The sequence below is a fragment of the Tribolium castaneum genome, chromosome 3, assembly GCF_031307605.1.
Source record: "Tribolium castaneum strain GA2 chromosome 3, icTriCast1.1, whole genome shotgun sequence".
NCBI classification, from domain to species: Eukaryota; Metazoa; Arthropoda; class Insecta; order Coleoptera; family Tenebrionidae; genus Tribolium; species Tribolium castaneum.
Window position 1 is genome coordinate 23604410 of NC_087396.1, and position 25021 is coordinate 23629430.

A 25021-nucleotide genomic window follows, 5' to 3' on the forward strand; every position below is an offset into this window, starting at 1 on the left:
ATATAAATATTTTCTTAACTTTGATTACGAAATTTATAAATTTGGTCTAAAATATTTTTTTTTTGAGCAAAGTTTTCAATTGATTCAGTAATTATTTTGACAAATTATCTCAAAAAATTACCAAATAATGTCAAGAATGGCTAAATTTTAGACTTTATTTAAGTTTTTGATCAGATTTTTTTCGCTAAGAACTTAGTTATTTCTCTGGGATATAAATATTTTCTTAGCTCTGATTACGAAAGTAGTAAATGTGGTCTAAAATAACGTATTTTTTTTAGCAAAGTTTCCACTCACTAACCCAAGCAATTTATTCGCCAAGTTTCGCCACAAATAAGTCGAATAAAAGGGAAATAAAAAACCTCAATTATTTCAGAAATTATTTTGACAAATCATGTCAAAAATTAGCCAAAAAATTATCTAATAATGTCAAAAATGGTATAATTTTGCCTTTTTTAGGCGTTTGACCCGATTTTTAGCCCTAACTTAATAACCTAATTTAAAAAAGCTCGAGAGGTGGCTTCAACAGAAAAAAAGAATTTGAAACAAACTGTCAAATTTTCCCAAATAATAGAAATTACATTTTTTTATTTTCTTGGTCAAAGATATTTAAACGCATAGTTTAAATACAATTTTTACAGAGCATTTTAAAATGTTTAACTTATTTAAAAAAAGGAAAGTGAAAAACAGCTTTATCAAGCAAAATTTGGGTGATTCTCCAGTTGATTTAAAACACTGCCATCCTGTAAATCTGCTAGACGTCTCAGCTGACGCACCCTGTAGGGTAATTTCCTGCAGACAAAGCTTTGTGCTGGGTGAGCTTTCCCCAGCGCTGACCTCTGGCAATTAGCGCAGTTATTATGCAATTAGAGATTCTCGCTTGAATTGAAATTTGTCCTGTCGCGAAGAAGAGTTCAAGGCTGATCTTGAACACATTCTTCTCTGGTGACGGGGACGATAGCTTTTGCCCACCACTCAAATTCGGGATTACTCAGACTTGTATCTCGCTCTGCGAGTTGGTAACTTGCCGAAGGAAGAGTCGATGCCAGAGCAAGAGCTGCTAGTAGTTGGTTGTGGGGTTCGCAGCTGAAAGGTGCGCTCAGTTCCAAGCTGTTCGTTGCCCGGATTATACTCTGTGTGGTGTGCGTTCGGTTCGATTCTTTTGCCTCGATAAAAATGACGAGTGATTTGAATTATGTGTGAAGTGAACAGCGGTGCACTTTTAATGGATATTTACAAAAATAACGCAACCGGAGATTATATACCGTAAGTTGGACTAAAACAATCAATTGTCACAATTTTAAAAGCTCGGAGCGTTGACCGGAACACCAAAAATGGCCTATGAAATTATATTGCATCCGGGTGATGTAGAATTCAGCATATGTATGTTACTAGTCCCATATTTTTACAGTTTTTTACAATACACTTTTGTCGGTTGATTCATAAATGGAGAGACTTGACACAAAATTATGTTAATAAGTAACGGTTCTTCCTTAACTTTGTTGACGAACTGATTTTGTAAAACCCAGTCAAAGTGATTCAGATTTCAGATAAGTTATAAACAATGGTATCGCACGTCAAAAATTTGTGTAATCATCTAAAATACCCTATAATCAAATAATTTCGTTGCGAGATTTTTGAAAGGAAGTTATTGTTATCCGCTTGACCTTTTTTATTGTCAAGTCCAAGAGCTGGGAGTTAAAAATTGTGTAACTGTTTGTGGAGAAAACTATAACAGATTTTTATCTAAAACGAAATTTAAACTAGAATAGTTTTGAAACGAGGAAAAAGATACAAAACTGCAATTACCTAAAAACAGACCAAACCTGTTTTACCGATTTGGCATCTTCAGGGTTATTATTGTCATACTGATTCTGAACGTAGTGCGCTATATCGAGTACGAACTGAGTTATATTTTTCGTTATGAAAAGAAAACAAGGAAATGCGCCACAAAATGACTAATTTAATTAGGTAAAATGGTAAAAAATAATTATTTCTAATGAAATATTTTAAAAAATCTACGCAATTTTTACGAAATTTATCGAATTTTTGTAAACTGTTTAACTAGAAAAATACAACCTCTTTCAGAACTTATGCTTTAGCACTAATTTTAATTCTGCTACAAGAGCAGAACAGAGGCACAAATTTTAGTGACCGATGGTTTTTAAATTATTTACTAGGCTTTGAGTAACGAAATTTTTGAAAAGTTTACATTATTTCTGACAAAAACTTAAAAAAAATGTATATTTAATGTACGTATTTAGTATTTGGTAGTAGTTTTTTTTATTTTATAGTAAACATATTTTTTGAGATTTTTTTAATGTTTATCAGTTAATTAATATACAGTGTAAGTTTTCAAATAGTATTTTTTACTATGTCTCAAAAATTAATAGTTTTACAGAAATCAGACTATTGCTATTGAATCCGTTATTTTTTCATTGTGTGTGACTTTTTCAAATTTTTTGACCATTAGGTACAGTCACATTCAAAAAAAATGTCACCCTAACCAACGGGGCCGCCTAGCACAAGTCCGACTAAATTTTTTTAAATCATAAATTTTAACAAACTTTTAAACGTACACATTAACCGTATCACACTGAAAAGATTTGTAGCTGCGGTTATATGGTGTCTTTCTTTTTGAATGTGACTATACTAATGATTAAAATTAGGTTGCTGGCACAATTTTTTGTTTCATTTATTTAATTATTTTTTGGGACTATTTACATTTTTCTAATCAATTTTTACACATCTAAGCAACGCTGGTTTTAAAATGACAGGAAATAATAATTTTTCAGCGACTTAGTACTCTTAATAATTAATTAACAATAATTTAGAAAAATTCTGAAAAAAATCACTGCATAGAGAAAAATATAAAGTGTTTATTTATCATTTCTTTGTATTTCTACAAAGCAAAAACAGACAATAAATACGAATTTTGTTACGAGTGGAAAAACTTACACAGAATGGAGGAATAAAGAAAATCACACAGTATATAGATCTATGTCCAAAAAATAACACGAAATTTGAAATGGTTAAAAAAATTAAATTGGTTGAAAATTAAGTTTTGAGGAAGAGGTATTTTAAAGGCGATAAAAAAGGGCATAAAAATTGTCTATTTTTTTCAAAAATTAATTAATTGAAATGTCTTCAAAACTGGAAATGAAAAAGACAGGAAAAGTTATCCTAAATCATTGTATTTTTTCTATTTCGATATGAATTAAATTGTTATCGAAACCATCTGTAGGTTTTTTTTGTATTTGTATTTTTGTAATGAAATGGATGACCAAATATTGCATGACAGTTTTATTAAATAAAGACTAAAAGACATAAGGCGCGTTTTTTAGTGTACTATAATCCAGCTAATAGTCTTTTTCCGTTAAATGTAGTTATTGATTGATTCGGTTCCATCAGTAGGTGGAAAACTTCTCGATTGAATTTCATCACGTCAGTCCTTTTTCATTATCTCAGCGAAACAAAAACCTATTTGTTACCATTTTTCACCAAACAAAACCAATAAATCAGATCGAGAACCTTGGCATAACTTTCGGTTATTATATTAACGTCGTCTCAAACCTTTTGTATAACTACACATTATGGCGTTGGTTTTTTTCTCGCCACTCTTAAATTTTACCTCCGTATTAACGCGAGTGATTTGGCAATTTTTTCAACTCTTGGCTCTAAAAGTGACCATGAAATTATTCATAATGTAGTTTATCGACACGATGTCATGTCTCTTTGGAGGTGTATAAAGAAATGACCGCTAATAATAGATTTTGTGGGGTAATAACGTGCGAGAACGTTATTGTCCCGTAGTTAGGGGAGCTGTAAGATTAAAAACCCAAGTTTTGATTAAATGAAACGAATCGTCGTGCCATTAGCTCGGCAAACAGACCATCAGCCAATTTATTAGGTTAATAATGCATTCAGCGAAGATTTGAAGATAGCGCTGTGTCAACATGCAATGGGCGGATGCCCACGATGTGATAAGATAGCAGCGCAATCATCGTTTATTACGTAAACCCATGATCAGGGATCTGTCTCGTTCGTCCCGAGACAAAATGACAGAAAATAGTACAAGGTATCAATAAATATTAATTACGGTTGTCTGAAATCTTGCTGATTCACTAGGGATTGTCTGCTCATAGTGAAATGTCCGCGCCTTGTTTCATTAATTATTTAACTTACGCACGCGGAGGTTGTAGGTAACCCAAGCTTGTAATAAAATCATTCTTTTTAACATACCCACAATTTGTATCTAACATAGCCGAGCGAATGTTATTCAAAATTAACAAGACAAAGACGTGCATTTTTAATGAGCTTCAAACGAATTTATGACGGTTCATTAAAGCCACTCCGCTCGTTTTTACATTACAACTGATTTTAATTAAATTGTATTGTCTGGAGAAAGTCGACGAAACAATCAGTGGGGACGACGGACAACACCCTATGGAAATTTCTAGGTTAATAAGAGGTTTACGACCGCGAAAAGACCAATTTCTGAGCGTAATAGGGTTGGAAACAATAACTGCACTAGTTAGGGGTGTGGCGGGCGAGATAGTATACAGTTTTATTAACATTACGGAAAAAAGTCAGTTTTAAAAAAGCAGAAAATCCACAGACACAGAAAAAAATATGAAGTATTTAAATGCATGTGATTTTTAGTTTCTGAGATTTTGTAAAAATACACTTACCTTGTAGACACTTTGAGCAAAATTTTACAAAATTTAATGGTTGGCAATAATTGGACAAAAATAATGGTTTAAGGTGATATTTGTGTCTAATGTGGGAAAAAAAATTAAAAGATATTTTCAAATTTTAGTTATCTTACTTAGTTAATCATTGTCTAGTTCACACTATCTTTTTTTTCCAATGTTTTTTTTTTGTTAAAAAAGGGCTTTTCATTATTTCATTTGCTATAAATAACTTTTGAGCAAAATTTTAGAAAACGTGGCCTTCACTAAGAAATTTCTGTTTCTTTAAGCAAAAAACTCAAAAATTTGGTTGGTACCGAATATTTTTATTGCTCAGTGGTTTGTATTTTGTAAAAGAAAACAAATTTTTAGTTTGAAATTTAATAATATTGAGTAGTAAGCTCAATCTTTTGTTTTTTTACCCAGTTCTGAAGTAAGGAATTCATAATTTTTACTTCCAATTAGAAAACTAAGAATTTTGTGTTGTAAATAAGTAAGAAACTTGAAATTCTTATTTTGTGTATGAAAAGTAACAAATTTCTTATTGTTTAGATTATTAATTTATTTTTTACTCGACTAGAAATATTTATTTTTGTCTTGGCCATCAAACTTGGAACACCCTGTACAACCAAAATATGTACCAAAAAATTTAACCCAAAATTGCGATTTTTGGGCATTTGAAAACTGCAAACCTTTCGAAATTTGAAAATACTGGTTTTGAAAGATTGAAAAAAATGTAGGGTCTTCGAAATCTATTTATATTCAAATTTTTTCAATCTAATTGCTTTGTAACTATAAAAAATTATCTTAAAATTTAATTTGTTCATTTTATAAACGGAATTTTTGATTTTGACTTTTAAAAATTAAAAGAATATTTTACAGATTTGGAAAAATAAAAAACCATAACGATAATAATTTGGTATAATAGACCTAAAGACAATATTTGAACGAAAAAATTGTATAATATAAAAATATTTTCAAATATTAATTACCTTATTTTTGGAATAAATTTTCAAACCTTGGAAAAACTGCGAAATTCCAATTTTCATCAAGTCGTTTTTTTTCTTTCTAGCAATATAAATGCAAACTTCGAGAACTGGACGAACTATATTTATAATAAACGTAATTATGAATTAATTTTAATACAGTTAGTAATAATTACCAACAATTAATCGAACGTATGTAAATGCAAATGAAGCCAATTTTTTGGTTTTTGCAATTACTTGGAATTACACAATATTGGGAAACACTCCATAAATAATAAATGGCATGAGATAAATCATAGGCTACGTCCTTAGTAAGAAAATAAAAAAAAATATTGAAATAATTTAGCAACACCATCAGTGGCAATGTCCTTATCCTCACACACAAAAACTAAATTGTGCGCTTCGATAAAAATAAATTGTGTAGTGTCATAGAATTTAATAGAAGTTGAGGGAATCATCTTCATTACGCTTTGTGGCTACCCTGCATAAATCTCCACGTGATGAAATTGAAATGGTTTTGAAAATTCTCAAGCGATCCTGTTCGTAATAGGCGTGCGTGTCAGTTTCTAGAGTAGAAACATGCATGGAACATGGAAGCTTTGCACCATTAACCACCCAGCACTAATAAAATAGTGAAACGCTGCAAATGTTACAGAACGTCGTTTTGTATTGCTCGAAATTAGTATTGCAGCGATCAGTGTCGAGATTCAGAGTTGGCCGTAATTTATTAGAACTTCCCTGGGTTATATTGATTTAATCCAGAGAAACTTTTACTTTAAACCTTAATCAGATACACGGAGTATAAAATGTCATCACCTTTACTTTTAACCTTTCGTACTTACTTTTATTTGTCTCGACAATTACGTACGCCGGGGCTATTTACCGTTAGTTTAGGCAAATATGGAAGTGGATTCCTGCAAACGGTTTAAATGAGGAGATGACCCTATTTTTTAGCGCAAGTTCATTGTGGGCTTTTGCAACGAAAGTCGTTGCATAATTGAGTGACTGAGGCGCAGTCTGCAATAAACAATTTTTTATAATGCGTAATAGCGGTACAGTTATGATAATTATGCAGTAGTAGACCGAGGTTATATCAAATCAGCTGATTAAAATTAAGTGAACTTATAATGTTCTTTATTGTTCTTTGCCTTAAGGAACATTTCAGGCTCGCTATTATTCCACATCATTAATTTATTACTATTCGAAAATCCACCCACGCGCTAATTGCCAATGCGAGTAGGTTGAGCAAATTCGAAAATGATTTCACTGGGAATTTTCAGGCGAGAAAACTGCTCACAATGATGGCTAATAAACCGTTTGCTGTGTCAGTGTGTCATAATAACCTTTCCATGTTAAATGCCAGTCTGTTCCATTTTATTGTTGAGTGCGTTTTTACCGAATTGACTCGAATTTTGTTTAAACAAGAATCTCTATTAGCAGATTCCAATCTTGGCTAGTGTAACATTTAGAATTTTTCTTGTACTTTTACCGCACATAACATTACCAAATAAGGAGTTCCTGCTCAATCACACAAATTAAACTTGATCAATGCGTCCTTAATTACCGAGATTTTTGCTCTCGATTTGATAGGAAATTACAACTAGGCAAGTAGGTAGACTGGATTGCACTTTTATTTCGCGTTTTGAAAAGCGGGTGAACGATTGTATTGTGCAATGAACTTGAACTACGGAGATACAAAGGCTAGGAAACGACGTACAAATAAAACGTTCCTCGGTAGTTCCGTTAATGGCGCTAGAGAGCGCAGTTGTTCCATTACCGTCCAAAAATACATACAGATAGAGCATTAAATTGTCACTAGTGAGACATAAATATATTGTAAAAATTTTACCGTAAACTATATTTACCAATTTGTACTCTGCCCCATATTTTTCAAAACGCTGCGAATACGGTTACAGATGCAAGAAAAATGTTGGGGAGAAAGTTGTAGAGAATTAAATTTTCTACAAAAAAGTTCGCGAGATCATATTTTTATCTTTAACCATTTAGGCCCCAAAGCCGTTCAAAGTTGCTCAAGCGACGGATTGGCTTCATTTTGTCGGTGGTCAAGTATTGGAAGACTAATTTTTACCTAAACCGTCAAAGATAGAAATATAGTGTCGCAAACTTTTTTGTAGAAAATTTAATTCTCTACAACTTTGTTTCTTACACTATTTTTATATTTTTAACCGTTTTCGCAGCGTTTGCAAAAATCTAAGGTGGAACGCAAATTGATAGTTCTAAGCGATAATTCTTTGTGCATGGTCGCTCGTATATTTATCAAAACGCTGGGAATATGGTTGAAGATACAAAAAAAGTGTAAGGAACAAAGTTGTAGGGAATTAAATTTGCTATAAAAAAGTCCGCGATACCATACTTCTATCTTCTACAGTTTAGGTATAAATTAAGTTTCCGTTACCTGACTACCTGTAAATGAAACTAAGCCGTCGCTTCAGCGTCTTTTGACGTTTTTGGGGTCTAAACCGTTACCGATAGAGACATGGTCTCGCGGACTTTTTTAAAGGAAATTTAATTCTCTACAAATTTCTTCCTAACATTTTTCTTGTATCTTTAACCGTATTCGCAGCGTTTTGAAAAATGAGGAACGTTCTCATGTTTCTTATGAAAATTTTAGTCGTCAGTTTTTCTCAGTTTGTTAGAGTGCATTGTTTCCACGCCATTAGAAAATTGATTGGATTTAAGCGCCCTCTTTTTGACCGTGCCGTACTATGTGTTTGGGTTCCGAAAATCCTGCGTTCGCCTCCTAACTTATAGTCCTCCGTATCTTGAACTTGCATATTTATTGTCAGTTTCGAGTCGGAAAACCGTTTAAGGAAATATAAAATAAAATTTATGCGAGATTTAGGCGTAGGTTAAACAATGTTCCTCACTCTTATGTAAGGCTGTATCTCTGCTACATCACACAAATAACCAAAGCAAATATTCCATATAGAGGCAGTGTAGTAAATAAGTGTGTAATCGAGGCAAACTTGAGATATGAGATCTTTCTCAGAAGAGCTGTAGTTCCTTTAACAAATAATAATAAATGAGATTAGACGTATATGTATGCTGGTATGTGTTCATACAGGATGTGTGAGAAGTCTATAATGTGAAAATCGCCATTTTTCATCTGACTTGTTCTACTGCAATAATTATAAGCTGGTGAGCCGTTTTTACGTAAAGAAACAGAGATTCTAGAATTCACTTTTACACTTGCAGTGTTCTAATTAAGGCGCTCGCCTGCGCTCGCATTAAAAATAATCGATTTCCACCTACAAAACCGGAGACAAAGCTGCAATCAGGCCGCGAGCCTACAAATTAAAAGTCTTTGGAGATATACAATTACTAATCGTCTAAGCCTAATTAACGGATACAATTAGTTACAACATAATGCGATTTTAAATCTGGTCTGACAGCGTAGTAAATAAATGTCAATAACTGCGTTATTGTAAGAGCATTGGCAGAGAAAGTTGTGTAACACACGTCACCGATTGTGAAATTATGAGGCGATCGAAAAATTGCTAATTGTTACACTTCGCAAGAGCGTTAATAACACATCGCATGGACATTGTGTTAATCTTTAAAATTAGCAACAATGATAGTTAGCGGTGAAAGTAGTGTCGCATTGGCCTATTATGCTACAAAAGTACTAATTAAGCCAAGATTAAACAGGTTCCGGTTATTTGAAATTATTAATATCGTATGTTGCGACATGTGAGAAGTACAAGAGATTATTTTCCTGGTCTGACACCCGTTGTATACGTCTTTCTCTATTGACCCTCTTCTCGGTAATATCTATAGGAAAAAGTTAATGACACAGTTTAAAGGTCGCCTGACACGACCACAGCTTTGCACGCGAGATATGTTTCATACCGTACGGGATAATTAAAAATACATTTTACAGTTGCACTTACACACGTTCATTATTTTTTGCTAATCTGCCTGACGTAACAACACACTGCAAACAAAGTTTTGGCAGCTAATTGCCCAGTCAGAAAATACAGTTTTCCGGTAACGATTTCCCAATTGAGCTTTTCTTGGAAAGTCAAACAAGGATTTGCACTCTTGATTGACATGCACAACTGTTGTAACATCCTAACAGAAAAATTACGCAAACGTTTTTTTCCTATTCTACACCGATTTTTTCAAATATTTTCTTCTGTAGATATCATATTTTTTTAAACACTATGTACAGAATCTGCCTTAGAATTTTTGTTGAAGTTGAGGGAAAGAAAAGTTCTTTGTACCTAATAATAAACTATTTAGAAAAATCTACCATTGGTTTTTATTGCCTTATTGTTAAGAAAACTATCGAATTTCTGAAAATTATTTAATACAAAAAAAAAACAAAAAAACAATCTGCCCGAGAACTAAAAGTAAAAAAGCAAGAATAATAATAAAATATTTAGAGAAAACTATTGAACTTTTAAAAATTATTTAATAAAAAATAAAGATGAATTGAACTTATTATTTGATTAATAGGGTGCAATAAATTGCTGAATTAAAAAAAATTAGAAAATCTATTTTTATTGTACCAGTTAGTGGTAGTACCTTTGAGAGTTTCTTTTAAATTATCGTTCCATTACTTGTCCATTAATTTTTTTGGCCGTAATGGGTGTAAAATCCTTGTGTTTTGGTTAAGACAGTGATTTAGATATCAATTGTGATTAATGGAGGTATAATTGTTGTCACTTCCATAATGGAGTGATATATGACAGCTCTCATTTTGTTCGGATTAGCGCATGATTTTGCAGTTTTTGCACCGTTTAACCCCATTACGATTTTGACACAATCGTTTCATAATTCTGCACGTAATTAAAAATAATTTCGTTGAATGGTGCGAGTACGCATTGTGAGCATAAAGCAAGGTCATGTTCAAGATGATGTTCTTCGCGTGTCATATATTCACACATTGTGGTACAAATCGTGATGGATTATGACTAGAAATCTATTGTCTGGGTCAACAAAAACTAGCCTTCATAGTGTCTGATAATTTTCCGCACGAATTGTGGACGGGAACCTTGGACCTTTTTATTAATTGAATAATTGGAGTGTTGTTCCGAAAAAATCTCCATCTGTTTGTTACCGTTTGTTTACATGTGGTGACCACCCTTTCCATTACTTTGCTCAGTGGAGGGAAACGCTCGCATTGTTATTTTGATCAATACGGCGTAGCAGATGCCTCAGGCAATGTTTTACATTTTATGCTCTAAAAATGACCAATGATAAAGTTTTTGTCTGTTTAACTATTTACTTCCGTTTGAAAAAACTGCAAATTTTTTGCGGGCGTCACGACCTGACACTATTTTTTCTTAGTGGGTTAAGGTTGCTTAATTTGCTCCAAGTTGGAGCGAAAAATATTCGGCATTTTTGTGTGATAGCCCACATGTAGACAATAAATTTACGAATGAGTCAAGTAATTTCACTGTGATTAAGCGGTTTAGTTGTTAGCACGTTTGCTTGAAACTTGAAAGAGAAACGGTTCGAGACAATTAAGTAAAATTATTACTTTTGAGGTAATTAATCAGTTTTGTACACCGCCTGGGTAAAGTGAAATTTAACTTTCTGTTATTTTTATACTGGCAATGTTTACTTGTGCTCGAAAACGTGGCCACTTTTTCGACTTAGAAATATAATGTTAAATGTGGAAAAGAATAGAAAGTGTATTTTGTTTTTCAGGTTTCGCATTTCAATGTATTTGAATCATATAATTATATTTTTTTTAAGAACAAGAAGAATTGTATAACTAGAGAATTGTTAGAAAAAAAACTACTACACCTAGATTTTTTGAAAGCCATTTATGCCTAGTACATATTTTAGAAGATTACGTTTCTACTTTAGCAGGTTTCAAGACATCTTTCACAATCTCAGTCTGGCCTTTGACATCCAGTAATTAAGGTTTTTACTTTTTAGACATTCTGATGTTTTTTGAATAAGACATCAGGCTTCCACTTATAAATAAATGAGTACTATCTGGGAACAGCATGTTTAGTGTTTACGTTGTAAAAATTCAAAATTTTATTTGCAATTTTCTGGAAAACTATTAGTCGGGAAACAATGATCTTTTTTGAAAAAGTTAAATAATCTAAAGAGCTTTCCAACGATAATACACTTCATAGGGTTATCTCTGATAGTTCCAGAATTCTTGCTCGATAAAATTGACCAATATCACGACAAAAATTAGAAAAATCAAACATTAAAAAATGGATCAAATGAACTTTTTGTGGACTTTTAACAACTTTAGTGAGTTGTTAAGACATATAGAAGTTCATAAAAATTTTCTAGAGTGAGTTTAAAAATTTTGTTTTTTATTTTAATGAAGGTATTTGCTTTGACCAACAAAATTTTAGGCAAAAAAATTCAAAATTATAAATCACGTGAAAAGTTGGTATAACACAGAAAATGAACCGCTGAATCCACTGGAACAAACCGCTTTGCTCTACGACTTTTAGTTTTTGAGTTATGAATTTTTAATAAATAACTTGGCGCATCCACCATTTTTTAATTTAGAATATTTTTTAAAATATATTGTCAAATAAGCTATTGTTGTAAAAATGCTAGTGTAAGACGCAAAATGAGACGCTGAATTCACTGGAACAAACCGTTTTGCTCTACGACTTTTAGTTTTTGAGTTACGAATTTTTTAATAAATAACTTGGCGCATCCACCATTTTTTAATTTAGAATATTTTTTTAAATATGTTGTCAAATAAGCTATTATTGTAAAAAAGCTGGTATAACACGCAAAATGAGACGCTGAATTGACTGGAACAAACCGTTTTGCTCTACGACTTTTAGTTTTTGAGGTATGAATTTTTTTGTTGAAGAAAATTTTTCACCACAAAATGGCCACCCTAATTTTAAGCAAAAAATTTTAAATCTTTAATTTTTGTGAAAAATTGATATATTATGTAAAAAGAGTCGAAGAATTCAATGGAACAAACTCTACGACTCTTAGTTTTTTTTATGAATTTTTTTAGTGAAAAACTTTGATCTCCTCTATGCCGGAATTTTTTTAACTTTTTTATTTTCTTATTTACGGCTAAACTATTCTAAAAAGTGGAACTATTTTGATCCTTACCTATGCAAAATGATCCGGGGAATCGATTGGCATCGAGAAAATTACCAAATTCCCAATAGTTTTTTAGTTATGAATTTTTTAAAAATTTACCTATTTTTGCTTTTATCTGCAATTTGCTCGAAAACTATTAGTCGGAGAACAATAATCTTTTTTGAAAAAAATAGATTATTTAAAGAGCTTTCCAACGATAATACACTTCATGGGGTTATCTCTAATAGTTTCGGAGCTATTGCTCGACAAATGTGCCGGGTACCCGGAATCGACCAAAACTACGACAAAAATTGCAAAAATCAAAACTCTAAAAATCGAAGCAATTAATTTTTTTGTACATTTAACAACTCTAGGGGGTTGTTAAGGCATATATAAGTCCAAAAAACTATGGTAGAACGAGTTTTTTAAAAAAATAATTTTTTCACTTTCTTGAAGGAAGTGTACCATTATAACTTAGGAAATTTTAGCAAAAAAAATCAAAATTTTAAATCTCGTGAAAAGTTGGTATAGCACAGAAAATGAGCCGCAGAATTCACTGGAACAAACCGTTTTGCTCTACGACTTATAGTTTTTGAGTTATGAATTTTTTTAAGAATTCTAGTGGGTAGAAAACTGTGTTTGATATTTTTCGAAGGTACAGTTTGGTTCATAATAATAGTACAAAAAGTTCAAAAGCTTGACCAAAGGACTAAAAACCACTCTTCGAAGACAATTATTTACTAGTTTAGATGGTTCCGGTAGACAAACCCGCTCACATGCATCTCCCAGCCCAACTCCCATTCCAAGTTCCACCAATTTTCCATTAGTTGGTGTAATAGCCGATGCTAATTTGCCAAATTTCCCAATAGTAGAGTGTTTATCGAGCGCGTCGCTTCCGGAAGTGCGTTCAATAGCCCAGTTTGTTTCCCCCAGAAACGGTAATTTGTCAGGTCACCTACATAGGTAGTACCCCAGCAGCTGCCAAACTTTCCATTGTTGTTTGTGGTCAAATATACCGTGTGGGTTATGTTATAATGCGTGTAGCTTATGTTGGGAGGCAGTCGTTTAGAAAGTGCGCTCATTATGAGCGGCAGCTTGAACTCGCCGGAGTCAAGGCCACATTTTCACCGGGCGGACCTTGCCCATTGCTGACCAGAAGTGTGACCAGCCCAAGGTCGCACCGCTCTGGTCGACGCTCCGCTCTAACTGCTGCTAATGAGATCTGCCTGCACTCTGCAGTTTTGCCCTCCAAGACATGGAGATGGAGGAGATGCGAGACGGCACGACCTTTAACCACGACTCCGGCGCCGACGACACCACTCACTGACCCCACTCGGAACCGCCAGACGGCATCAGTCTGAAGGCGAGCTGGAGATGGCCTCAGATACCGACTGCTTTTCGCACAAACACTCTCTGCGCAAACTTTACACCACAAACCGTTCTCATACTCGCACAAGTGCAGCAGCTTTTCCCAAAATAACCAAAAAAAAAACAGAAAGCTCTGGATAGCTTGGAAGCTTGTTATATTTGCGTTTTTTTCAAAAACTATGGCTTGTATAGAACAACATTTGAAAATACAGTGGAGGTCGGTTATAACGAACTGATTTTGATGCATTTCCGGAGTTCGCTGTAACGGGGCCCCACTGTAGTTTAATTGAATGGTTGATTCCCTAAAATTTTGCCTTTTTCAAAAAACAGTTTCACACTTCTTTGCGTAACAAGTTTTAATATGTTGGTGCTTTTTTCGGTTCCAATTTTATGACGATAATTTACAACAAATAAATCTTTCTGGATCAGCAATTCTGCGGTTTCGTTTATCGCAATAAAATGATATTTTATAACTTGGTTACACAAAATTGCTCACCAATTATTTTAAAGCATTTAACGATACTATTTGAAAGGAAAATTCGAACAGCACTCTCACTATCACACGAAGATTTTTTCATTCAAGCAACGGAAATTGATAATTTCCTCACTAAAATGCAGAAAGCTATGTTTTCCTCAAGGATGCATTTATATCACTAATGTCTAATTAGAAGTGTTACATAAAGTCGTTTCAAACACTTTATTAGTCGTGTTTCCGATTAAATTCGTCAAATTATTCGCCATCATTTAGAAATATTTTGTAGTTTTTTTGTAGTTATGCTTTCTAAACATAATTGCTAGGGTAATATCCATAATAATAAAGTTTCCATTAAACGTTGGGTAACACACAGAATGATTGGCACTTTAAGGTCATGTTTACAGCCGGATAAAATTTTAAATCAGTTTAGCAAAAATTACTGACTTTCTTGTACGCAGACTACGGATATCTAAAGGTTAGGACATGAAACGTTTCTCGATAGGTGCGTTAGTGTCACCAGAGAGCGCAGCTGTTTGCAGAGCAATGATTTTGAAAAAAATGGTTGTATCAGTATAACGGTTAGCTCAAGGCAAAAAAAATACAAGCACATAGTGCACTAAATTTTCAATAGTAAGACATAAACATAATGCAAAAATTTTATCGTAAACTATATTTAAAAAATGTTTAAAGTTATATAACATATGTTTTTCAAAACGCTGCTAATACGGTTACAGGAGCAAGAAAAATGTTGGGAAAAAAGTCGTAGAGAATTAAATTTCTTACAAAAACTATTTAGGGTTTGTTAAGAGTGCAAAGCTCAACATTTCTGTATTTTTTCCAAGTAATGAATTTAATTTGTCGTACTATTTTTTGGGTTCAGAAAATCTTGCTCTAAACAAACATTTTCTGGCCAGAAGTTTCCATCCAGAAGTTTAATTGTGGCAAAAATAATAATTTGGCTAATGACGAATTACTTCGTGTCACGAATTGGCATTTTGAGCAGCGGTACCTTTAATTGAACGACTTAGGTCTGATTCATAAATTTTTAGATAATCCATATTTGGTGAGTAACTGTCTATTACAATTACAGTTCCTCCTCTTGAAATCAAAGCTCTCGAATATTAATCTCTTACTGTATTTTTACGGCTGTATAAACCGTTTAGTCATTATGATTTTGAGCACGCAGCGATCAAAAAAAGAAGATTAGAGCAGACAGAAAATCTTTTGGGCTGAAATATTACAGCGACATTAAAAAAGAACCACCAGACGAATCAAACGTGCTCAAAGGCTATCATTTATGCACAACACTTTAGATTAAATCAATGGAACAGCGTGAGAACACCATCCTTACTAACATTACCATATCAAGCTATAATTACAAATTTATTGGAGTCCATGCAGGATTTCATATTATTTTATTAAAGTGTCGGTAATCACAAAAATCTTGCGGCTTTTTATGCGCCCGTAAATCCGCGGGGACGACATTTTTAATTAAGCGTTATCAGTTTCTGATAAGATTTTAATTTGTCTAACAGGCACGCAATTGTGCAGTTTTTCGATTTGCATGTTGTAGTTTTTAATTAAATTTTGATAGGATCGCCAACACCGCACGTTTCATGTTCCATTTTCCCGAATTGGCAGTTAATTCCAACAACATGAAAGAACAGGAGCAGTTTCTGTTCAAGGATTTGAACTGCAAGTCCTGCAACCGGTTTTTTGAACACTTTTAACATCTGCAGGAACGGTAGAAACACGAAATGTGTGCTGGCATGGCGGTTAATCAACCTAACGTCCATCTAAAGCCACCGGAAGCCAATCACATATTGTAGCTTTGATTTTGGCAATAAGGAAATGGGTTCGTGACACTTGCAGTGCTTGGATGAAAGAGCCCACGTTTGACAAAAAGCGATCCCGTTAAATTACAAAGTGGTTTTTCTCTTTGGCAACACATAATAGAGCGGAGCATGACGTGGATGCGAGCGATTTTAAATGAACCAATTCCAAATTAAATCCTATTGCAAATAACTGTGATTATTTGAGTTAAACGGCTGCGATGTGAAGGAGGGAAAGTAAGTTAATGGACGCAGGAAATGGCAGAGAAAATTTCAAGGACATCGAGACAACTCTTGGACGCTTGTTTAGTAATAGAGAACAGTTTGCTTACAATGTGGGTTGGGTCATGAAATTAATAATACGACCAGATATGTATGTTTCCGAGGGATGGTAATCACAATTGCATATACATATTCAAGCCGTCGCCTTTTTCTTTCTTTGCAAATACAACAAATCCATGTATCTTCCTGCAGTTCCTCCTCTATCGGAAATTGTTAACAAGCAAACAGCAATTAACCGAGTCATTTGATCTTATCGCGCATAACGGCTCACTCCTCATATTCAAATAGCGTTTTTACCGATGAAACCTGTCAAAATATGACTGATTTTAAGCACCCAGCTCGTGGGTGTCCAGACACGTACAGGCACACCCAAAATACGTCTCGTTATACTTTCTGATTGAAGAAAAAATCTACTTAGAAAAATAAAGATTTACACCTTGACTGTCTGGTCACTTTACAGTTTTCCGAAACCTTCGATCCCCGGGCGGATTAAGCACCTGGCAAGTCTTGAAACAGCCACAACAGAAATAGCAAAAGATAACTATTATGTTTCTAAAGACTATTCTAATTTTTTGCAATTTCTTGCTTTAATTTTTTTGTAAATTCTTACAAGGTAATGATAGTTTTACATTAAAATACCTGTCTCCAAAAAATCATTGAATAGTTATATCTTAAATTAATTTTAAACATCCTACAGTTGTGTTTAACCTTGCAAGATATTTTTTTCAATTTTACACCAAATTTTTCAATTTCATAGTTATTTTATTTGACATCTATTTTTTCTTTGTTTCTCGGGCTTTCCCTGTTTCAGCTTTTTTCAGCGTTAAAATTTTTTTCTCAGTTTTCGAACATTTAATTTTTGTAAATACGCATACTCTAATTCTATATTAAATTTTTTTTCAATTTTAAAGAAATTAAAAAATTACAGTGTTTACCAATTGTTGATTTTGATTTTAAAAATGTATTTATTTTAAATATTATAATTATAATTATTAATTTTTTCAAACCGATGGTGTAGATTTTAATTAGTTGTGTGAAAGTTCGACTTTTGTAGGATTTTTAGTTTTTGTGAAATAAATTAAAAAAAAGATTGTTTTCGTCTGAAAAAAAAAATTCATAAACTAGCAAAATCGACCATTTTATTTGCATCTAAGGCGAAATCTGTGAGAAAGACCAGCCCTATAACTGGTTTGACTGTGGTCTTATTTGTCCCAGGAATGAGTAATTGACCAATAAGAATATAAATATCACCTCCTACTTGTTTATCAGGTGCACAAAAAATTGTAAGACGATTGAAGCGTTTGTCATTGGATATGGGAGGGATAGTGCACTCCCAAATGTAGAACGGACCAATCATAAGCCAATTAAAACTGAGCAAAAAACTGTTGCTTGATTATTTCGTAAATGTCGGCCAAACCATCTGGAATTTCGCAGTTTTCTAAGAAAACTTCGAGTTTTCTATTACACTTAGGTTCAAAAATCGTAAATAAATTGTTGTACAATTATTTTTGATAAAGATTGATTCTCGCAATTAGTTCGTGTTCAATCTCAAACAGTTCGCAAGTTTTTCACCAAAAACTCAACAAACTTTTTATTTCTTGTGTTCAGCTTTTTATTTTTTTATTATTCCATATTTTATATTCATTTTCTAAATTTTATAGTTTTTTGTTGTTTCACTGTCTTATAATTTTAGTACAATTTCTTACTGTTCTTATACTTTGTAGTTTTATAGTTTTTTAATTTATGACTTTCAGTTACTTAGATCTACAGAATTAATTTTTTTGTGTACCAGTTTTAAATTTTTGAGCTTTTCAGTCTTTAAGAGCTGGTTTACAGAAACGTCACTAAATTAATCTGCAATCAAATGCATGATTAACTGATCACGTGACCAAATTGAACAAATTCTATTGGTCTATTCGCGTTGTTAACTTTTAACAGCGCAATTAACTTTAATTGAGCTTTCTATAAACCGGTCCTTAGTGGATTGGTTTTTTATTCAGAATGTCAAGTTTTTCACTTTTTAAATTGAGCCATTACCAACCGCCACAAAAAAAAGTATTATGGGGGAATTATTTTGGAACGTAATGCCAATGTATAAAAATTTATTTTGAAAGTTCTGACTACGAAAATTTCTGAGAATTTTTGTTTGCAGTTATAAAAACAGGCAAAAGTGACTTGGGTGACGTTTTAAAGTTCACAATGAAATTATTACAAAAAACGTTGTCTTTTGCAGAGATGATCATCTCGTGGTGCTAGAATGGCCGCAACCGATGGTCAAATAACAGTAGCAGCCGCGCGATGGGCCGAGGAAGGCAGTTACCTCCGCGAATTCGTCTCCAAATACCAGCTCCCAGCCGTCGTGAAAATAATCAAAGGCCAATACGGCGGTCTGGGAGTCCCCACCCTCCCTAGCCCCGGCCTCCAGTCCAGCGCCCTCCTGGTCTCTGCCGGCAAGCGCCAAAAAATCGTAGCCCAAGCCGTCAAAATCAAAGAAGGACGAAGACTGGTCTGCGTCGGTCCGCGTCTAGTGATCCCCGACACCTACAGCGGCTACTTCGAGCTCCTGAGCGAGGAGGGTCGCGCTGTGCGCTGCATCGAGAGCGTGTCCGAGCTGGCGCGGAGGCGCCCCGAAGAGGGCTGTCTGGTGCGGGAGACCATCCGCGGGGTGCAGGCCCGGGGCGACGCCGACGCGGTGGTGCCCGAGGGGGCGCGCACGGTCCCCGCCGGAGAGGTTCTAGTCCCTGCAGGGGAAGTCCTAGTCTCGGGTTCCAAAGGCCGGTACCTGAAGTGTCTCGATTCGAAGGGTGACACCATTCTTCTGGGGTTGGAGCAAAGGGGCAAGTTTTCGGCGCTTGCGCGGGAGGACAATATCAGTGGGGTTCACACCGCCAAGAATCTACTGAGTAAGAGGCTGCCGCTCACGGTGAGGTTGGTCCACGGGACGGCGCCCCGGGGGCTCAAGAGCCCCAGTCATTTCGTGCCAGAACTTAGATTACTTTCGGTGTTTGAGGAGGTAATTACATAAAAAATACACGGAAATTCCAGTAATTCTAGATTTTTTTGTAAAATTTACATTTTGTTTTAACCAAGCGTTTGATTAAATTACTCGCAGGAGCACGTCTTCGCGCTGCCCCTTCAGAAGGACGCCCACAGCGTGACCGCCCTGCCCTTGGCAGCCCCCTTGAAGCTCCTCCGCGCCCGCAACGACGACCAGCTGAAAACGCTGCCCGAGTTCCACCGGCTGGTGGAAAAGTGCACCAAGTTGGTGGCCGACGTCGCCGACAGGATCCAGGTGCTGGACGGCAAGTTGGGCGACTCGAAGAAGCACTCGACCCCGATTGTCGAGCCCAAAAACAACGGGTATTTGCTGCGTCGGAGCGCGTCGTCGGATTCGGCGAACCACCGCACCAAGCACTCCCACCACCATCCCATCCATTCGAAGGATTACGACGAAATCGACCAGATTTATGATTACGTGCGTGGATTCGCTCCGTTACCCAAGAACATCCGCTCGCCCTTTTCCGACCCTTCGCCCTCGCTCACCTCGCACAGCTCCACACCTTCGCATCCTGTCTCCGATCTCAAGCCGGAACCGCCGCCCATCGAGACCATACCCACCAAGAAGATTCAGGCGGAAAAGAGGATACGCAAGGCGGAAAAGACGCCCCCAGGTAGGTTCAATACCTCCATAAAGCGACACGGTCTAGGCAAATCATTGGTGTTGGTTGCACACGTGTACAGTCGCGATCAAAAAGAATGACACCGCTACCAACTGGACCCGATAGTTTATTAAACTATGTTGAAATTGGTGGTATTTTACTTTTACAATTTTTTTTATTTTTGTGCTATTTTGCCACTAAAAGAAAGAAAAAAAACCCAAAGATTGTTATTGTTAAAAATGGTGGTTTTCTTATTTTCTCAAGTCTCTGAAAAATCATGGGATTCGGTCAAAGTAATTGGTTTCATTTTGCTAATTTTGCTCTATTTAGCTCGTTTTTGAACAAGAAATTTATACACATAATTTTTATACAAAAATAAATATTGGTCAAAAGTGTTGTACCATTTTTTTATGGATTTCGCTAGAGAGCACTAAATTAATTCTAGCGGTTCTAAGCATCACATAATTCTACTTTTTCCAGTGCTTTAGCACATCTTTCAGTCAGACACCTAATTCTTTCGCTAAATTTTATTAGGAATAAGTTTTTTGAAAATGAAATCGAGTTTAATAAAATTTTTTGAGGTCAAAACAAAACTTTTTCTTTCGCTAAAAGTCGCTAAACAATAACGAAATTTGATCCAAATGTAAAATTTGAACTTAAGTTTGCAAGATCATGCCAATGCTTTATTTTTTTTTGTTTCACACGATGTAGCTCATTTTGGAATGTATTTTTCCAAAAATAAGCTGAAAAGTTATAAATTTTGGTCGAAAAATGTGTGCAAAAAAAAAACAAAATTTTATCAGGTTAGACCGAAAATTGTGGTTGTATTGTAAAATCGTTTTTGAGATGAAATAAAAATTAATTTATTTTAAGCAGTTTTATTCAACCCGATTTATTTATTTACAAGAAATCTTTACAAAAATAAATTTTGTTCAAAAGTAATTGTTATTTTTGCTTTTCTTGAGCATTTAAGCACGTTTTAGAGCTAATATTCTCAGTTTTTCACCCGATGTTTTGCTAGAATAGACTGAAAAATCACGAAATTAAATACAAAATTATATTATTTTGGCGGTTTTTGAGCAGGAATTTCGTTACGTCACTCATTTACTAAAATGGATTTTAATTTGCCTTCTTTAAGTCTCGTTTAGGTAAAGTAAGTTTTTCTGAAGAATTTATTTAAAACTAAAAAAACCTTTAAAAACATAATATAAATAAAATCTATGTTAGTTTCTCTCGATTTTAAACGAAATTTAGTTAAACTAAACCGAAAAAACACATTTGTGATTGATTGTCATGTTCTGTGTACATAATTTCTGTTTTTTTTTGAGTGTTTAGCATGTGTTTTTTAGCCAGAAACGGAAATATTTTATTTTTTTTAAACCAAACCGAAGAACAACATAAATTGAGATTTTTGCTTTTTTTCGCAAAATGATTGAAAAATCACCAAATTTGATTTGAATTGAGAAATACTTTAAAAAATCGCTGACTATACTATTAAATTTAATTCTACATAAAAATAAAAAAGTGCTTAAATAATGTTTTTGTATCAAATGTGTATCTTTATTTCGCTTAAATCAACGGTTTGTAACTTCTTAACAGCGATTTTTGTCTTTTTGGACCAAAAAAATGGCTCAAAATCAAGCTAATTGAAGAAAAAAAAACAAAGCATTTAAGCTTTTTTTGTCACAAAATTTTACAAAACCAAGTGTTTTCAACAAAAGTAGTACATTAAGATCGTGGTTTTATGCAAAAATAAGGTAATTCCAGCTATTGTACAGTTATTTTTGCCGCTTTGGTGTAAAAAAACTTTTTTTTAAGGTAGTCTAAGGCGATTTTAAGTTTTTGGCAGCGAGTTTTGTCGTTGTTAGGCAAGGAATCGTCCAAAATAAAGTGTTTCCACGTAAATTGCTGCTTAAAATTCACGCTTTTGGAATCAAAATAAAGAGGCATTAGGTTTTCGACAGCGAGCTTTGACATTTTTGAGGAAGGAAAAGCAAGGAAAAGTTTGATTTTTTTAGTACATTTTTCAATAAAACTTGTATATTTTATTTTTATTTTTTACTATTTTTATCTTCTTGTATTTTTTTATTGTTTTCATCGTTTTTTAAATCTCCATTGTTCTCAAACTTAGACGGGAAAGAAACAACGATTTTTTGGTACATTTATTTTAGAGACAATATTTTGATACACTACAAAAATGTTTGCATCACGAAAAACAATTCTCCTGTTGTCCCCAGGTCTCCCCAAGCTCTACGTCAAGAACGGTCAGTCCCAGCGCAGCCGCCTCCTGCGCCAGAAAAGCGCCTCCCCCATGAAGGAGACCCCCCCAAGCCCCATCTCCAAATCCGGCTCTCCCCTCTTCAACATCCGGTACAAATCCCTGAACAACCTCCAGGCCATGGAGCTGGACGGCACGCTCGACTCGAGCAATTCCGGCGGCCGCGCCTCCGGGGACTCCGGCGGAGTGGTGAAACAGCCCGAGAAGAGGTCCCGGAAGCTGTCGCGACCTCGCAGCTTGACCAACTTAGTCTGGGAAATCCGGGAACACCCCGACATTTCGATGCCAGTCGTGGACAAACCGAAGAAAATCGAACCAGCGGCCATAGTCTATAAGAAGCATTCCAAGTATTCGATTAACGGACCCAGTCAGCGCAGGGGAACGCTCTATTTATAAAAAGTATGTACCCTCCAGCTTAAGCTGTTTGTGATTTGTGTATTGTAACTTTTTTTAAAGTTCTGTTTAAGACTTGTGATTTCTAGTTTGTAGAGGAGTTATTTAAAGTGAACGGTTTGTGATAACGCTCTGCTTGAAATGACGCGACTAAAAGTCCAGTCCCTTCAGAGATGAATAAAATTATTTGAGTGAATTTTGGTCGCGCCGGAAGTGGGGTCTTTGACTGGCTAAAACGTCTCGAAAAGTGTTTATTTATGCACACGATGATGCAGTGACCGTTAGAAAAATGGTGTAAAGAAATTTCGTCTTGACTGTAGCTGCGACTAATTGATTTCAATTTCGACTCGTTTAATTTTAATTAGCTATGCTCTAGTAATGTTGTTTTTGCGGCTTTTCGAGTTACCAATAAGGCGCAGGAAGAAAGCGCTAGTTTCAAATGGATTCGTTATCACTAAATTGTTTTGCCATAATTTTGTAATTAGGCAAAGTTACTGATGCTTATTTTTCATCTGTGATGAAACCATGTCGTTTTTTATACCTTATTTAGTTTTGTAAGTTTAAGTTTTTCAACGAAACACAAATGCCTTTGAATTGTGCTTTAGGCATGCAAACTTGTAGTTAATTGTTTGTATTCCGAATATAGAAATGCAAATTGTCTATGTATTTTTGGATCCTCAAATTTATCACTGTTTACCGAGCGTCGATGTATATTTATTCAGCAGTTTGTAAAATATATTGAAAATAAAGAATTTGTGTTTACCTCAGGTTTTATTTCACCCGATTCCTACGGTTTTTCGCTCTAATTACAATTATTTACTTGCGATGAAATTTTTGAAACTTGCTTTACACGATAATAGTCATGTTTGAAAGTTTTACAATTTTTTTTCCATGACCATCACATTCCTGTGATAAAGCGAGTGCTCCTTTGAGACTTGCAATAAAATATGAGCTTTATTAGTGCTCAATGGAGTAAGTTTTTATTGTACTAACGAGGTTTGCCGATAACTCGTTTCATTTTATGGTAGTGAAAGTTTTAACTTTTTTTTGGTTCAGATTTTTAGCAAATATTGAATTAAAATTAGTAAAAAAAATATTTAGCTTTTCCATACATTTTATAACGTTTGCGCCATCTACACGCAATTATTGAATTTGACTGAAATTTTCTATTTTTTCACAGAACAAATAAAGTTTACATTTTAGTCAAAAGTTTTTTTTAATCGAATTAATAAGAATTTATATACAGGTTGAGTCTGTTTTGATGGAATCTCAAAAACTAATCATTCAATATTTGTTATTAAATACTTATTTAAAAAAAAAATATATTTAATCATCGTTGGTTTTAGAATGACACTAGAAATCATAAAATTGTAATAAATATGATTTTAATATACAAGGTGATTCTATTAAAAGCATTATTTACTATTTTTCAAAAACTAATAGCATAGAAATCAGGATTCTAAAAAAACAAGATTCTAGAGAATTCAAAGAAATTTACGTTTTTTGGGACGTAAAATTTACTCGAAAAAATCTAAAAATAGATTATAAAGGCTTTTGCAAAACTGTTGTTTCAAGAAAGATTCAAGGAAATATAGAAAACACAAAAATAATAAAAAAGGTAATCTCTGCCTCTTGATGATGTTGACAAAATCTAAAAAAAATTTCTCATAAATTTAGAGAAATTCATTTCATAAATTTTATGAAAAATAATTAGAGAAGAATTTATATCTTTAAAGAGAGAAAATTCACACCAAAGGATCAAAGTAAATTGTTATAAAATCTATCGAATGTAGAGGGGAATCTTGAGAAAATAAATGGAAAAAAGTAAAAATATCCAATATCAGATTAGTTTAAGCTTTGGTAAGATTCTAAATCAATTAAAATACTTAGAATAATTACAATTTTTATGCATATTTTGCTCATTGTTTAGGAATGAAGGAAGTATCGTGTTGTTATTTTTACATGCAGTCGCAAAATGATTGCCATTGTCTTGTCAAAAAACACACAAAGTCT

The 25021-nt window shown here is 34.1% G+C and overlaps 1 protein-coding gene across 1 annotated transcript; it reads left to right on the forward strand.

The window, feature by feature from the left end:
* Positions 1-1002: 1002 nt before the first annotated feature.
* sano (serrano) lies at positions 1003-23770 on the forward strand. The gene is made up of 4 exons (XM_965234.4): positions 1003-1263; positions 18912-19691; positions 19791-20349; positions 22575-23770. The coding sequence occupies exons 2-4, from the start codon at positions 18936-18938 to the stop codon at positions 23009-23011; spliced, it is 1752 nt and encodes a 583-aa protein (XP_970327.1). The 5' UTR covers positions 1003-1263; positions 18912-18935; the 3' UTR covers positions 23012-23770.
* The last annotated feature ends 1251 nt before the right edge of the window (positions 23771-25021 follow it).